Raw genomic sequence first — 17,993 nt, forward strand, 5'->3', positions numbered from 1 at the left:
GAGTTTCTCGTCAGAGCTGGCAGCAATTTCCTGCCCCGAGCCCAGCCCTGCCCTGCCCTCGCTCTCCTCCCCGCAGCGGTGGGAGTTCCCCAGCGGCGCAGGACGGACACGGGGACAGCGGGACACGGGGACAGCGGGACACGGGGACAGCGGGACACGGGCGCACCGGAGCGTCCGTTCCGAGAGGGGTTCCTTGCGGGCGCTCCTGTCAGGTATCCCGGGGTTTTCCTCACAGGGACGCGCAGTGATCCGCAGGGCTGGGGCAGGGGTCTGACGAGGAGAAGCCCCGCGTTCGTCCGGCTGGGCAGGGCGGGTTACGTTGGAATTTATCCCTTTAGAGGAGGATCTCGCTTGCAAGGACTGCGCCAAGGGCCGTGCAGCTGCCCGGGCTGTCCCGGAGCCCCCTCGGGGCGAGGCAGCGGCGGGGGCCGGTCCCGGCAGCCGCGGTCCCTGCCCCGGGCCGTGACCTGCCTGGCGCTCCCAGGTGCTGCCGCTCCCAGCTCTCAGGGGAGAAGTCACTGTAAGGGGAGAGGGCACCCAACGGCATCAGAGGCAAAACAAGAGTAATTCCTTCTCTGAATAATATTTTGTTAACATTGGACAAAACCAACTCGTTTAATTCGATCGCCGAGATGCTTTTAAAGCATACTGTTTCTCCAGCAGTCAAGGTTCAAATCCAGGGGCTGAACAGTCTAATATAATGCAACAACAACCAAAAAAAAAAAAAAAAAGCCTGAAGGGACATGTAGCTGTGTTATGTAGTTCTGAAAATGAGAAAGTGACCGAAAAGAAATATGGACATTCATAAAAAAGGACCCAGGGATGAAATGAGCGCTGAGCTTTGTAAAATCTTTATTGCTTCCTACTACAGAGCATATCAACCTTTTCTAAATCCTAGATTGTACAGTGGCTTGTGTGTGTGGTTGTAGGGACAATGAAAGATTCTGGACGACTACAAAGCCTTTCTTTTAAATACATCATCTGATTGTGTCTCTGTTCTCACTCGACCAAAGGATTTAGTTGTAATTCTCAGTATTTCACTGAAGTTCATGTAGCTGGAATATCTCACAGCATAAATTGATCTTTTGCTAGTTTTATTCTTCTATAATTTGTGATAGTCCTACATTCATACAGTGACTACATTCCAATCTACCCTATGACCAGAACCCAATTAAAGTATGTGTAAGAGGACGGTGGTTTTTTTAGTAAAGAAGAGTAAGTGAAGAAAAAGTATATTAAAAAGGAATGTTTTAAAAGCAACTGGATCTGCATTAGATATCACCCTGTGAGATCTGCATTAAAAGTGGAGTGAAGAACAGGAAGGAATTGCTTTCATTTTCATTTCCCAGCTTTAAACAACCATCTACACTGAAATGAAGTAGTTAGAAGAATCATATCAGACAAATTATATTCATGGTTTCACTTGAACTGGATTATTTTTAGAGAACTAGACTGATTTTTATTTTAAAGCTTTCAATCCTATTAAAAATGAGTGCCTTGTACCATTCTTTTTTACAGTTCCATGTTTGGACCTCCTGACTGTTTTGGATCTGTCTGTAATAGCAGTTGCTGCTGTTGTCTTGCTTCACTCATTACCCCAGAGAAAGAGATAACTCTCAAGGTTTAAGCTGGTATCAATAAGTGGGATTTTTTTGTGTGTGGTTTTATTTTTTATTTTGTTTTGGGTTAGGTTGTTTTGTGTGTGTTTTTTTTCCTGTGGGCTGTGGTTTTTTTTTTTTTTAATTCCTTTTGGCAGCCACACTTTGTTATCCTGTGAAGGCAAATACTGGATATGTGTTATTTAGTAGTACCACTGGAGAAATGGAATAGCTTAAAGAACTGAGTAGGTGGTAGCATGGCTGCTGCAGGGTTTACCTGAGCAAGTTTTGTGGTCAACCTCAATACACTGAGCCAGGTGCCTTAAATTACTGCAGTAAATTGTTAATATGAATTACAGAATATTTCTGAATGGCTGCACAGTGGAGTCTTGCACATCCCAATGCTTTTCTGAGTTGAGGATGATTTCAGGATACTCAAAGCATGACTGACTGTAGGCACAGAAAACTCAGACTTAAGTAGTAGCTGAGACATAGCTTAGAAGGAAGCTGAGATATTGAAGTTTGTTTTTGCTTGTATTTGTAATTTTGCTTTCCCATACAGTTTAGAGAGGCAAATATATTTTATCAATAATAGAGAACTCTGAATAGCTCTTGTGTGAAATTATATATTTAAAAAATCATGAGACAAAAATGTTCTTTTGCAGAACTACAAGCAGATCTATGACAATGCAAGGTGAGTAAAATATAACCAAAATGTCAACTTTTGCTAACATCAAAGACAGCACATTCAATCAATATTTGCTTAGCTATTAGCTTACATTCTAATTATATGAAATATGTATGAATGTTTTAACCTGAAATTATTTACATTTTAAAATGGAATATTTTACAAAATGTAGAGCTTACATTTCAGATCTTGATTTCTGAAGTTAAGTAAAAATAATAAATAATTTAGTAGTCTTGAAATTCAAGTTATTTCTGCTTACAAACTAAAGCTGGTAAATGTTTTTAAATCCATACAACTCTCCATCTGCTGGTGAGGCATTCGTGTAGTCTGAACTTGAAGAAGTTGGGAGAAAAGGTTTTTCCCAGAGGGGAATGGCTCGCTGCCATTCTACTGGAGGGCTTCCTGTCAGTTCCTGGCAATGCTTTGAATTCAAGCCTCTTTCTAAATATCAGTGAGCAAAGGCATCTTTGCTCCAGGCACAGTGAACTGACCCTGCTTGAGCAGGGCTTGGACTAGATGATCTCAGGAAGTCCCTTCCAAGCTGAACGATTCTGTGACATCTTCATGACATTCTGTGCAAAACTCCATTAAATTTTGCTGATGCATACATTGTTCATAAATACGATCTTGATGTATAATTCTGCTATACAGGAAACAGCTGCCTAGATTTTCTTCTATGTTTACTCGGGAAAAGGAGTCAGTGCTGGGGATCTTTCACCCAGGGTAGAAGGAAATGATCCATACTCAGAGCATATTTTCATTCTTCCAGGACCTCAACCTGCCACAGCACCTGGAATGCCCTATGGCTCCCCTCAGCAGGTCCCTGGGACTTATCAAGGTGGGTGGCTTGGTTACAGATCTGTGAGACCATTAGGAAATAAGCATGGGGAATATGGGGTTGCAAAAGGGTGATCGTCTCCAATTTACTTTTCTGTTATTAATTCTACAGAGTTTCTTTTAATTTCTGTTTTGTTGAAAAGACATTTCTTTCCTTTGTGGCTCATGTGCACTGGTCCATGTGTTGTAATGTAATGTGAAATTTGGTGCTGAGCTGGTGTGGGCTGAAGTTCTACAAGTCATCTGGTTTGAAATCTGTAGATGAACTTTGCTAAAAAGGACATTTCCTTTCACAAAAGTAGAAGGTATAGTTCCAGGAAAACTTTGTCTTAAAATTCTTCGTTTGCTCAACTGACAGCATAAAAATGCCAATGCTTTTCATGTAATTTAAAGTATTCTTTCTTCTCTACTTAGAAATAACCTTAATTTATTTATTCCTGTTTTTTTTATTGAATTGACTGTTTCTATGTTAATGAAATTTCTTCTGTATTCAAGAATGATGCATTTTTAAAATTTATTTGGTTTGGTTTCGTGTGAGGCATCAGAACGTCCCACAGCAGTGTAACTCCCTTCATGAGCATCATTGTATTCATAACTGAAATAAATAAGGTATAAGGATCTCCATAGTTCCAAATAGTGAATAAATTACTCTTTTGAAGATGGACAGGGCAATTATTTTCCAACATTTAACTTTCATAACCGTATCTCTCCTACCATGCCAAATGTCACAGGTGCAGGGAACTACGGATTCCAGGCACAGTCCATGGGGCTCCCAGGTGGATTTGTCCCTCCACCTGTGCAGAACCAGCCCACCATGGATGGGACAGTCTGGATGCCTATCCCTCCTTCTATTCCCAACTGCCCTCCTGGACTGGAGTACCTCACACAGGTACCTGCACCCTTCCTCCTTCCCCAGAGATGAGGCATTCTGCTCTGGGAGGCAGCCTGCATCCATGAAATAGCTAAATAAAGCATCTGGCTGTGTTGCAGCTGCAAGGGTTGCTGCTTGTGGGTTGCTAAGTGAAGCCTTTTGTAATGTGTGACTGCAGAGACACCTGTTAGAGAGGTAGCACTTGTTCCTGGAGTACCTTCCTGCCAAGTATGTGCTAAAGGATGAGGGACAGAGGGCTGGCATACATCCTTCCCATTTCTGAAGTTACTCTTTGTGAGATGTAATGTCCTTTGTCCTTTGGAAAGGTGTATAGAATAAATACCTATAATATGGGCAACTCTAGCACATTAGAAGCACTTAATTTTCTATATGATGCTTTCTTCACACCTCTTAATAGTGTTGGTAGAGCTGCCAGTCAGATTTCACAGCATAGAGAATGCTAATAGCAAAATAAGAATTGTTTCCACATCACTGAATATGTCTTTGTACTGTAAAATGCAGTTCATCTCAGCGCTGAAAATATTAATATTGATGCATTGTTTCCAGTTCTGCAAAGTGCTTAAAAAATGGCAAAAAAAAAGCACTGGTGAGGAGAGGCTGATTTCCCCCTGAATTTTCCTTAGAACTGAGCAGTAGCTGAGCTTCTGCTCTAAAATACCCCCATTTCCTGCTTTTGTCTGTATGGAGTCTGTGGGACATGACATCAGAACTCAGGCTCTGAGTCCTGAAAGGATCACAGGTGTGTTAGTCCTGTGTGCTTGTCACCAGACCAGTTTGGGTTCAGCTCCCCCCATCAGCTCCAGTGCCCTGGAACACTCTTCTGCTGAACTGGCAGGCCAAGGAGCGGAGTGAGCTATTCCCATGGTTTAACTGGGAGGTAATCTGCCTCTACAGAGTGTATTGATCCATACACTTTTATTCTAAAATGAAACAGCAGCAGTTCTTAAAATTAGTTTTTCTTAGTTGCAACTTGTTAACTGTTTATTCTGTTTAATTTTTCAACCATGAGCAGATTGACCAGATATTAATTCATCAGCAACTTGAACTTCTTGAGAGTAAGTACAAAGTATTTAAATCTAATAATCCCAAAACAGTGAGGTTTAGGCTTTCTTGATACTCTTGCCATAGTTAATATAGTTGATATACGGCTAGTTATATGTGAAGTCACACATTTCCAATGTTACTTGTTAACAATTATTTCTACTCTTCTCTCTTCCTTACTTATAGATCTTGTTTTCTGTCTTGTCATATCCCACCTACTTCCATGGACTGGCATGTGGCTTTGATCCCTTTTACAGGCAACCTTGATGTTTTAGCAAACTGAATGGCTTTTTTTCTGCTCCCCTCATACTGTGCTTTAAGAATATCCAATTTGTATCTTCAATGTCTTTTAAATAGAAGGAATAAAGTGGACCATAGATCTCAGCTGACCCCTAACATTGCTGCTGCATTTTTCTTTCCGGTACTTTCTAAAACTTTTAAAGAGTGCTCTCATTTGTTATAGAAATTAATTAAAATTTCTGTCCTGGCTCTTGTTTCTTTTGATGTGTGCTGCTGTAAATCTTGACTGAGAGGGTTTTTTGTGGCTTTCTTACTGTATTTGTGTTCTTTTCTGGCTTCACCCCTAAATTCACAACTCTCTTTAACTCTTAGCCATTCAATTCTCCCCTGAGAGCCTTCCCTGCTGTTACTGGTAATGGTGGTGCTTATTCAGGCAGCAGGTGCCTACAGCCAGGGAGGACACATGGGACAGATGGGAATCTCAGTTTCTTTCCACATGTCCTTGCTCATGGTGGCTTCTTCCCTTGAACTTCTCTATTAGGCTTTGCTGTTTGAGGGTCTTTCCTATCATTTCCCTTTGCCAGGGGGTGCCTCTGACAGACTGAGTGTGGCTTTGCCTTCCCAAAGAGCAGCTGCAGAGTGAGCAGGGAGTGTCTGACCAGACTCTCCTAGGAATTTAGCAGGTTTTTTCCCATTTTCCAGTTGTGACTGGCTTTGAAGAAAACAACAAATACGAACTGAAGAACGCGCTGGGACAAAGGGTGTACTTTGCAGCAGAGGACACTGACTGCCTGACCAGGAACTGCTGTGGGCCATCACGGCCCTTCACCATAAAGATTATTGACAACCTGGGCCGTGAGGTGATAACGCTGCACAGACCTCTCCGATGTAGCTCCTGCTGCTGCCCCTGCTGTTTGCAGGAGGTGAGTTCTGCCTCTCACTGCCTTCCTTCTCCTGGGACAGGCACCTCCTGTGCAGCTTTAAGGTGGCGTTGTGTTGAATCAGGAGGTGAGGTGAAATGAGTCAGGGTTTGCCAGTAAGGCGTGGGAAGAGAGATCTGTGGGATTTGTACGTGGGGTTCTTGGTCTGGGAAGAAGCAAATGTGCTGCAACGGACTCACTGGGCAGTTCTGATTGTGGTAATGAAGAACCTGATTGAGCAGCATGCCGGGGAACTTGTGGCTGGTGCTGAAATCTGCACTGGGGATGGACTTGGAATGGAAGAGTAAGGCAACAGCTTTCATAAAATAACAGCTAGAGTTTTCATTTTACAGCTCTGAAAGCTATAGTGGCATTCAACATAGGAGATCATGAGGTTTTTAAAATTTTAACATAATTCTGGAATGATGCAACTTCTGAAACTCTAAATCTAAGCCTACTCAGAGCTCCTGCTGAGGCATTTGTAGCAGCTGTACCCTATAATGCCTTCACTGAATGCCACTGGGATATTCACTGCCTTTCTTTCACTGGACTTTGGTCTTTATATTGTAGATGCATAGTTTGTGTGCTCCAGAGACTGAAGAGTCTCGTACTGTTTTCTTGAAGGCAAAAGCTGAACAAACTTCTTATTCTGCAATCTGAGTGGTCTTCTGGAAACACTCACAGCAAAATGCTTTCTAAGGCCAGACTGTTGTGGAAAAATAGGTTGTTTTTCATTTGTTTGCTGGTGTGGGTTTTGTCTCACTAGCATATGAAAGCATGATCATTCACTTGGACATTTTCTCTTCCCTGTGAAGCTGGAAGTCCAGGCGCCTCCAGGAACAACAGTTGGTTATGTTGTCCAGAACTGGCATGTCTGCCTGCCAAAGTTTACCATTCAAGATGAGAAAAGAAGGGATATTCTGAAAATTACTGGCCCATGTGTTGTGTGTCGGTGTTGTGAGGACATTCATTTTGAGGTATGCAATGTAAAAATTGTTTGCATGGATCTGTTTTCAGATAGTAGTTTGGTATTAATTTGTTGCTTGACTTACTACCTATCAATTGAACTATAGTATATATTAAGTAATTTCTACATCATCTTTTAATGCTGCTATAATCAAATGACTTCTCTAGATACCTAAATTACTCTAGATAAACCAGACAACCTTCCAGAAATGACATCTTAAAGCCACTCATCAGTGATCACTGCGAATTCCCTGTGGCTGCACACAAATCACTTAATTGATATATCTAGCAGCAAAATCTTTTTGAATCTGTTATGTCAGGCTCTAAGAAGAATATAGTCAGCTGTATCAGGTATTTATTAAAATTACTTCCTTCAACCACTTATTTAATCACCTAATAATCATTCAGTGAACCAGTATGTTAATTTAGACTTGAAATATAGAGTTGAATGACTGAAGAGTTATAACTTTCCTTTTAAAATAATATTGATTAATGCAACATTGTTTTTGTGGACATTATGTAAAAGATATACAAGGCTACAATTTAATGTTTGAAATGATACTGCAAATAGTTACTACAGCAAATTTATATAATTTTATTTTGGAAACTAATCTTTCACGTGACCCAGAAGACTGGCTCTAACTTTAGAAAACATAATGTTGCCAGAGGGCTAGTCTCTGCCTTTGAACAGAAGAATGTAATTTGTTTAATTTTCACTTGAGCGGTTCCTGATGCATGGCAGGAGAGACTAATTCACTGTCTTGGCTAAAAGACACCACTTCAGGAGTGTGTGTATCCCAGCACCATCAAGGATTTGAACTTCCCAGTCAGATTCAGAATCTAGTTCATGCCTCTAATGCTTTAGACCAACTTTCTGATAGTCTGATTGCCTTTTGGTACAAACCCTTGCACTGAATAACTGCATTAATTAAAATGACAGTCTGAAGCTTTTCAATGGATCTATTCCAAAATGAATTTGGGAATATTATGAATGACAGGTTTGATGATGCTTTTTTAAATTTTATATTAAACTATAGGTGAAGTCTCTGGATGAGACTTGTCCTGTTGGGAAGATTTCTAAGCAGTGGACTGGTCTTGTGCGGGAATTGTTTACAGATACAGATAACTTTGGAATCTCATTCCCAATGGACCTTGATGTGAAAATGAAAGCTGTCATGATTGGTGCTTGCTTCCTTATCGTAAGTTATTCACTAATACATGACCATAAACTAACTTTTTCATCTCCATGTTTAAATTGTGACTGTAAAGGAGTCAATTTTGAGCTCCTTCAATTGGGCTACAGCTTGCCAACTTCTGTGTGTAAAACTGACCACAAAAGGCAACACAGAATTGGAAAATAAGCTTATTATAGACTACATGCAGTGCAAATTGTATTTAAGAAGTGTTTCATATTTGGTGGGACTGAAAAAAGGAAAAGGGAAGACTTCTTACAGACTCGTTAGAAGAGGAAAGCAAGTTTATGGATGGTGAAACCAGAAAAATACAGATTAGCAATAGCCAAGAGACCCATCCAAAGCCTGAGCAGCCCACTGGGCTGGTGGACAGCTGAATGCTGCAGCCACTGCCTCCCAACTCTCTTTGGAAGCACGTAAAGCACTGAATTGAGCAGGATTAATGCTGTCAGAGCAGTAATTTCCAAATGGAGGGACTACTGTGGAGAATAAGCTCATTGAACTTGTCAGAGCGCTTCTCAGCTGCACTGTCAATAGTGCAGTGCAGCTCACTGTCCTCTTTGAAAACAGTGTGGATCACACTCCTGTTCCCACCCAACAGTACAATTCTGCATCACGGTTCCACTTCAGAACATGCACTGCTTCTGTGCTGGCTGGGCTGCTGAGGGGCAGGAAAGGGGCATGTGAAGCACCTTGAGTTTGGAAAGGTCTCTCCAACATCTGACAGCCCTGTGCATGAACAGGGCTTTGTTTAGCTGTGTGTGTTGTGTGCTACCAAGTGCATCAAGGGCAGCATTATCAAGTAGGAGCAACCTGGGCTTTCAGGCACAGGAATGGGGGTCCCACCAGTAAACTAAAGATAGCCATTATTGGAAGGACTCCAGTCTGAGGTAGAATGAGAGGGAATAAATCAGGTTGAACAAATTCAGGGCAGAAATCTCGAGTAAAGGAAGCATAGCTTTGGCTAGTGATAAATTAAAAGTCCCCATGTTGGTCTTTCACCATCTTTCTGTGTCTGTGGATGTCCCATTCTGAGAGACCCAGGTGGTGAGGGCATGGCAAATGTGCCTCCATCTTCTTCTCACCCTTTCAGGTTTCTTAGAGGAAGGTGTACATCAGGTGCAATGCAGCCAGGAGATTTCGGAACTAAGAACCACATTTAAAAACTGTAATTATTTGTTTTGTTTGCTTTGTCCTTAGGACTTCATGTTTTTTGAGCATACTAATTAAGCATCAACGAGCAGGAGTTTGGTAATGAAATCCAGATATTCTCTATGGAAGGAAGAAGAACATGGATCTTCCAACTTTCCAATGAATTGCAGACCTCCAGTAAGAATATGAGAAATGTAAATATTATAGTTACATTTCTGTAAGCTAAAAGCTTTATGGTTTTTTCTATTATTTGTTTAATCTGGTGAAATAATTTGTAGTATTCAAATAAGTACTCTTTATCTGTACTGATCAATAATACCATTTTGAGAAATTTTTAGCAACCTTTTTTTTTTTCCAAGAACTCTGTAATTTTAAAGTAACTAGTTATAGTAGTTATAAATAACAACTATAATAATACTTTGATTCCTAAGAAAGAGGACTACTTCTGTATTCAATATTAATAATAACCTATGCCTAATAAGGAGACACTGATGTTTTCCTGGGTATTCTTCTTCGGTAGCTTTGCCTTGTTGTTCACAGTCTGTTGTTTCCATCTTCCTATCAAATTCGTCAAATATATACATTCAGAGCAAAGTAATGCATTTGAACAGAACAATCTGAAATGAGTGTAAAATGTTGTTACTGTGGTGTGCTGGGTCTGTGTGAGCTGGAGTTCATTTCCCTCTCACAGAGCTGTGCTTTGCACTGGGAGCAGAAGGTGCTGATAAGCCAGCAGTGTTGGTGCAGCTGAGCAGTGTTGGCCCAGCAGCAGCGCTGTCTCTCCAGCATTCCCACCTGCTTGATTTGGCTGGGGGGGGCAGGGTCCTGGCAGGGGACACAACCAGGCCAGCTGACCCAAAGGGACATCCATACCATGTGACATCAGCTGGGATATCTAGATAAGAAAAGGAGGAGGAAGGTGTTGCATTCAGTTTTTACAGTGTTTACCTTCCCAAACAATGACTTCCATGCTGAAGCCCTGCTTCCCAGGAAGTGGCTGGGCATTGCCTGCCGATGGGAAATGCAGAATGAAATTTCTCTTTTTTTTTTTTACTTTGTGCACACACAGACTTTTGCTTTTTGTTTTAGTAAACTGCTTTATCTTAACCTACAAGTTGTTTTGTGTCTTATTTTATTTCCCCTGTCCCTCTAGGAAGGGGAGGCATAGAGTGGTTTGGTGGGCACCTGGCACCCAGCTAAGGTCAACCCACCACATCTAGTGATGAATATATTCTCAAATGTGACTCCTCCTGAGCATGACCTAATTTTCTTATTTGGGTTGTTCTGAAACTTAAGGCTTGCATGTTTGTCAACAGAAGTGTAGGAGGTGACAGGAAATAAAACTGTCTGTGCCTGCTTCTGTTTAATAATCCTTTAGTACTTTGTGCATGAGTGTGACCTGAGGCAAGGAAAAAACTGTTAGTTACTTCTCAGTTTCTCCAGTCCTCTTTGCTCCTCATTCAGTCCATGGTTTTCACAGATTGTGAGTCTGTCTGTTGTTTGGAGAGCACAGAGTAAACAGAACAAGTGTTCTGCATAAACAGAACAGTTTCACTTCAAAAACAGACACATGAAATGGCAGGTCAACTTCTTAGCATTTATAGCTTTATTTAAATTATTTAAATATTTTATTTAAACGTCCAAGCAATGGATAAGTTGCAATTTCTTACCCCAGCAGACAAGCACATGCACAGAATGGTTCTTGGGATCCAGCTATGGGGAGAAGTCCTTACCAGTATTTTCAGTTGCATTCTTGTCCTGCAGAAGAGTCCTTTTGTTCAGTATTTTCAATTTATTGGTTGCTTCTGGTCAGTCAAAAAGCAAAAGAAAAGAGAAATGTCATTGCTGCTGTGTACCTGGATTCTTTTTGATGTTGGAATAATTGTGCAAATTTAGGACAACAGTCCAGATTGTTCTGAAAGTCTTTAAATTGTGTATTATTCCTTTTAAATTAGCTTCTGCTGCTAAATTTCCTTGTTTATGGACTTGCTGGAGGTGCATTTTTGATTCATCAGCACTATTAGTGCCTTAATATTATAACTTTAAAAATATTTTGTGCTTTATTGACCATATCTTAATGAGATACCAGAAATCCAATCTTGCTAAAAACTGCTAAAAGTTTCTGGTTACTTGAGTTAGGAGTAGAAGTTGCATGTATTAGAAACCAGACCTGTCTTCTAGGGATTCACGTGACTAGGTCCATCATTTTTATTTTTCCTGCAAGGGGTGGCACACAGCTTCATTTCTGTCTATAGCTCTGACGTCCCAGGCTCAAGCATATTTGATCCATGCACTTCAGCAGTTCTTCAAATATTTCATAAACATTCTTTGGGAGGTATTTGAAATTACCTATTTACTTCCTTGGCAGGTGCTGCATAGAATTTAAATTAACAATTTGCATTAGACTGACGTCCATGGCTATTTGAGGAATGGATGGAATCGTATTTTGCAAGTAGACAAAACAGGGATACCTTTGCCTTTGGTGAAAAGGATCTTGTATCATAAATTCATCTGCTGACAATAAACTGGGGAGGGTATGCAAATTTAAGTGAGGTGTTAGGAGGTTGGGCTAATAAGACATGACCAGGAGACTTTGTTTTCATTCTTCCAAGTAATTAAAATTTTTTCATTCAATTTTTTTTCTTAGTTATTCATCCTAAGTCCTGGAAGCGCCATTGTTCCAATAACTTTGCGTACAAAATTGCATAGAAAAATTAATCTCTGTAGGGCAGAAAGGGAAGAATGGGAGAATACAAATCATTAAAAATTCTCAACTTCACATCAAGATGTGTAGGAAAACAATGTTACAATCCTTGTATCATAAGGAGAATTTCAGTTGCAAGCAGTAACAATTGAGTGAAGCCTAATCAAAGCAATCTGTGCTTACACACAGTTTTCTCAAATACAGTGAAATCCAACAGTGAAGTTGCGTAAGTTTTGCTGTTGCCCATTTAGATTTTTTGATTTTGTGCTGCTCAAGTTTAGTGGTCAGATTGCTGCAGTTTATTCCTTCACCATGTATTTAGCAAAATTAGTAAATAAGGTGAAAATTTAGATAACCTGAGAGAATAAGTGAATCCAGCTAAAGAGTAAGAAGTGGCAGCTAAGCATCTTAGATTTGCCAGAATTGTGGTAAGAACTGGAAAGAAGTTCTACAACCTCAGATCATAAAACAACAGAGAGAATTTTGGACTTGGAGGAACTTTCCATCAGCTGGGGAACTGGATAACTCTGACACTGGTTACACACCTCATAAACTTTTTTCTTGTGAAACAGTTCACACTCTCTCATGAAGGTAAAAATATTGCATAGGAAGTCCTAACTAAAGCTGTCCAGGGCTAACTCTCTAGTTACCCAAACAATATCTTATTGCCTTTGTCATCTCACTTTTTTTTTCTGTTGCTATTTAATTGAAAAATGGTTAGTCCTTAAGTTTTTCAAGACCTTCTAGAGACTTGCTCATTTCTGAAACAGTGTTAAGTGAAGAATAAACCATTATTTGAGCTATCTTTTTTTTTCATTTTGAAAGAATCATAACAGCATCCATATTTAATAAATCACCAGTCTAGAACTCTCCACTCTTCATCCTTCAGACAATAAGCAATACAACAATTTAACCCCCTGTCCATAAACCCAGGCTGTGTAAAGCATTAGAAGATTTCCAGCCTGCCTCCTGTTATTTAATAGCATCTCAGTGAGATTGAGCTGTTACATAAAACCCTTTACAGAGTGAGATTTGCAGATGGATTTCTCTACTTCTGTTAATGACCTTTCCATCTGTGCTGTCCTGCTAAGTTTTTCATCTCCAGTTGCACAGGAGATAGAGTCACTTAATAAAACCCTGGCATCCATATAGCACACAAAAATGTAATTTATATGATGGTTCTCAATAGAAAAGCGTAATTAATTCCACTTTCCATAAAACAAAGTTATAAGTGTTAAAAAAAAGTGATTTACTACTTTAGTCATGAGCAAGATGGGGTTTTGCTAATAACCTTGCTAATTGGAAAAGAGAGCATTGTTTTAAAGGATTAAAATATAAGAGTTTGCCTTTTAAAAACATTTCAGATCATATTTACAAAGTTCATAAAAAGGTCTCCTTGGGTCTTTTTGTTGACCCAAGGACATCCTTTGCATCCCTCATGTACCTCGTGCTGGCTTTACTAACAAGAATGACCAAAAGCTGAGTGGGAGCAGGACTGCACAGCAAAAGGTGAGTTAGGGAAGGACAGAGCAGCTGGTTTCCTGAGCTAAATTAACTCCTTCTAATGTAGGTGCAGGGGTAACTCTTGGGAAATGCAAGAGATAATAAAGAAAATCAAATCTTTGTGCAAGGGAATTTATGGTAAAATTGCATGGTTCAAGGGTTTCACTGCTGATAGCCATTTTATGATATGGATGTTAATAATTTGTGAGAGGAAATGGTAAAAACATGATTCAGGGAAGAAGTTGTGAAATCAGAGACCCTTGAAGGTAAGGGAACCTCCCACAATCAGGGCAAGGAAACAGCTATGGCTTGCATCGAGATTGCTTCTTCACCACAGGTAAAGAAGCCATGTTAAGCAAAAAGCAATCATGTGGTTTGATCTTAACATTAGTGAGGCAGGAGATAAAAAAGGTATAAGAACCTCAGAGAAAATGGCAAGAGGTCAGAGGGACATTCTCCCTCTAACAAGGGAAAAGTGCAGCTCTCCCAGGGTGGAGAGAAGAGCCCAGCTGGTGGAATTCTGTTGGATCGGGGCTCTACATGTACTTTCATGATGTATGTGTTTATACATGCCATGTTTTTGTGCTGGGGGCTTAGTCCCTATCACCATTCACAGGGAGACTTCCATATGTTACTGATTTTGTTCTGGAGAGAATTTCTCATCTGGTTTATAGCTATATTTGACCTACCACTTAAGTTTAGTTTATTTACAATTTTTACCTGATAACATTACATTATTAATGACAGCAATGAGGAGAAAATATCCAATAAGGAGGAAACACTGCAGCATACCAAAGGGGGAAACAGGGACATACAATGACTGTGCCTCTTATTTTCCGATGGGTGGCAGTGTTAGCACAGAAATTATCTTTCCACTGCTTAAACCTGGCTCTGAGATCTACAGGCAGTTTCCTCAGATGTCATTCTGCTTTTCTAAGTGGAGGAATTTCACATTACACGATCTCCAAAGTATGTATTCCCTACATGAGTGTGGAAAGCTAGATGTGTCTTTCCCACCAAAGCAGCAAAATCCTATGCTTCAAATGCAATTACACACCACTAGGAAAATTAAAAAATGTGCGTGTGCATGTTAAACCATGATTGATTTAAAATACTTAGACAAAATACTGTGTAATGTCCTTAAAGTTGCATTAGGCTTGGTAAATGGTATAATTTGGAATTGGACTATGATCTCTGACAGAATTTATTACAGAAAGCAAAAAGTTATTAATATATCACAGCAGGGTACATCAAAAAAGCAGGCTGATTTCATTGCTGGTTTAATGTCATTGATCTATGTCTTAGGTGCATTTAGACATGAGATGGCTCAGTGTGAATGGCTGTGACATGGACTGCTGCCACCACCCACTCTCCCGGCTTTGGTTTTGTTTTTCTCTCTCTCTTTTTTTTTTTTTTTTTTTTTTTTTTTTTTTGTTAAATTTAAACTTGCTGCTTGTGCCTCAGCTGGTTTAACCTTTAGTGACCTAGTTATTGAACCAGGGCAGCTGGTAGCATCGGAGGCAGTCGATATTTCTCCTTCGTTGCTTGCCTTTTCCAAGGAGCAGGCAGACAGTGGTGGGAGGCTGAGCAGCAAGCACAGAGCTGTGTGTGTGCCAGGACCTCGCAGCTCCCCCTGCCCCTGATGCACAACCACCGTTACTCCCTGAGGGCAAATGCATGCCAAAAAAACCGTGGGGCAGTGGGCTAGTGCAGCGCAGGTACCACTGGTCAGGAGCCTCCAGTTCCTTGTGCTGCAGAGAGGGAGTGCTGTGGAGATGTTCAGCTACAGGAAAATTCCCATGCAACTGCGCATCACCGCATGGACGAAGGTGCAGCTCAAAGGTAAGTGTGCTGCCATGGCACTGCCTGTGAGGCTGCGAGGCAGGGCTGGCACCGTGGTGCTTCACCCAGGAGCGAGCTGTGGGCAGCAAATGCTGCGGGGAAACTCCCAGGCTAACTGAGGCTTGTGCTGAAGGCTATAATTAAAGCTATTCATAAGAGGAGAAGGATAAACAACAGGTAACTTGCTAATTTAAATGACCCAGTGATATGTTTTGACCCTGAAGACACTCAAGACTTTGGAGCTGCCTTGACCTTGGGGTTTACAGCAGCGTTTTCCTGGTGTTGTGTATGACCAGCACATGGGTACAACAGTGTTCTCTAATTGAGGTCCTGGCTGCATGTTCCTGCTCTGAAGTGTAGTCCTGCTCTTGTGAAAGTGTACTATTTCTCCTGAATGTGGGGATTGTTTTTTGGCACAATTTGAACAGCACAATCTCCCAGGGTACCTGACCTTGCACAAGCATTTCTTTGTGCTGGTCTGCTTTCTGTTTAGTTATACCTTGCTGTACAACTGAGCTGTCATGTACTTCATTGAGGAGCTCCCTCCAGCAGTCTTTACATGCTGCGAGTTGTTCCTTCGGTTCTTTATGATCTTTCCCAAGCTCAGGCAATATTTCAGCTCAAGTTCAGTCTCCTACTCTTACTGTGGCTCTCTCCAGCCACACATAACCACGAGGAGCAGCATTTGCTCTGGGGAATTTGAACAAAATGAATCCTAATACTGCAAGAGTGTGTATGTTTGGCAAAGACCTGCACATTAACACCTAAATCCTGCCTGCCTTTGCTCCTGCAGCCAATCTTGCTTTTTAACTGGTATAAAACATTTTTTTTTTTTTGATCCCCTTGCATATACTTTATGAAGGGACTGAGGCACACTGTTTTTTATCTAGTTTTTCTGAGAGCAGAATTTGTGGCTCGTGGAAAATATAGGTCTTTCAGCAGACTGAGGCTGAGCTTGCTGACACTGTTTATGCCTGTATTCTGCTTGGGGCCAGATTGGGACGGAAAAGAAATACAAGCAAAGTTGTTCAACACAGACAAGGGCTCACTGTGCCTTGTCCTTTCCACTGAGCAAACTTTCGAAGGGCTATTAGAGGTGGTAAGCTAATATTAAATTGCACCAAGAATTAAAGGCAGCCATTGAAATGAACAATAACTTACCTATGTATTGCAGAACATTAAAAAAAGGGGGAAAAAAAAAGGAAAAGAGAATTAGTTGATATGGTAGTGGTAGAGAAGAGAGCAAGAAAGAAGAAAGCAAAATCTGTTGAATAAATCAACTAAATTTTTGTACATTGTTTATGCTCCATTTATGGTGTTCAACTTTTTAAGCAATATGCCTGACTGAAGGAAATATTTGTGCAAAATTGCATATTAATGAAAAGGAATGAAAAATAAATTTCAAGAAATAAATGGTTATGCATGCTCTATGGAGGATATCACGATTTGATGCCAAAGTAAAACACCACCTAATCAGCATCTCTAAGGTGCAAATATGAAATCTCTTCAGCAAATTGTTTTACCTAGGGGTTTGCACTTCAGTAATTATGTGGCGATATTTAGCAAAAGCTCTCACTATCAGAGGATCTCAAACCAAATGTGCAGAGAGAAGTGTGCACAAGTGAAGTTTTTATCTTTTCAGAACGAGGTAATGAGGTGTAAACATCTACAAAACACATTTTACTTCAAAATCCTTAGAGCCAAGATGGGCAAGGTCAAAGGCAAGGAGTTCCCTGGTCCAGAGGGCACCTAACACCACTGATAAATCTGTGCATCCCAGCTCAGATCCAGATAGGGCAGTATTTATATCTAGGTATAGATTGGGGGATTTTTCAGTAATCTACATTTACGATTAGAATTTGACTATTTAAAAATGCAAATATACCTGCTGACAAAGGCAAAAGCAAGAGAATGATGCTAAAAATATCAGAGCTTGAAATCTCAGCTGAATAATCAAGCTGCAGTCTGGAGTGACTGGATAAAAGAGCAGGTGTGCTGCCTGATTACAGGTAAAAATTGGAAAACTATTGCAATTCCTGAAGCTTCATTCCTTCCCTGAGATTGTTAGCTTCCACCCCAGACAGCTCCTGAGCTGTCTCCCTGCAATTCATTTTGATTCAGGTGCTTTTTCTTTGGCTAGGAGGAAGAGTAAGGCATTTTCCACTGCTGCAACAAGTGATGCTGTCTGTCCTTTTGCTGCTGAGGTAAATCTGTATTGATAAAGCATTTGCAAATGCCTTCCTCCAAACTCCCACAGCAATTCTAGTAATAGCTGATGGCTGTTAACAGAGTGTCAGCATGGCATCAACAGTTTACTCTGCTGAGGACCAAAATGTTTTAATCTAACACATGTTCTTTTTTGGCTGTAATATGAGTGTGTGAAAGAGAAATGCAGTGAGTGTGACATTCTGGTCAGA

At 40.6% G+C, this 17,993-nt stretch overlaps 1 protein-coding gene across 1 annotated transcript; it reads left to right on the plus strand.

The window, feature by feature from the left end:
• The first annotated feature begins 1,567 nt into the window (after window positions 1-1,567).
• Window positions 1,568-10,009, plus strand: LOC137479994 (phospholipid scramblase 1-like). The gene is given in 10 exon segments (XM_068200776.1): window positions 1,568-1,631; window positions 2,264-2,292; window positions 3,056-3,124; window positions 3,861-4,012; window positions 5,028-5,070; window positions 5,999-6,219; window positions 7,032-7,193; window positions 8,220-8,381; window positions 9,576-9,601; window positions 9,603-10,009. Coding segments are annotated over 9 exon segments (876 nt in total). The 5' UTR covers window positions 1,568-1,631; window positions 2,264-2,279; the 3' UTR covers window positions 9,631-10,009.
• The last annotated feature ends 7,984 nt before the right edge of the window (window positions 10,010-17,993 follow it).

Source organism: Anomalospiza imberbis, chromosome 10 (genome assembly GCF_031753505.1).
Source record: "Anomalospiza imberbis isolate Cuckoo-Finch-1a 21T00152 chromosome 10, ASM3175350v1, whole genome shotgun sequence".
Classification (NCBI taxonomy): domain Eukaryota; kingdom Metazoa; phylum Chordata; class Aves; order Passeriformes; family Viduidae; genus Anomalospiza; species Anomalospiza imberbis.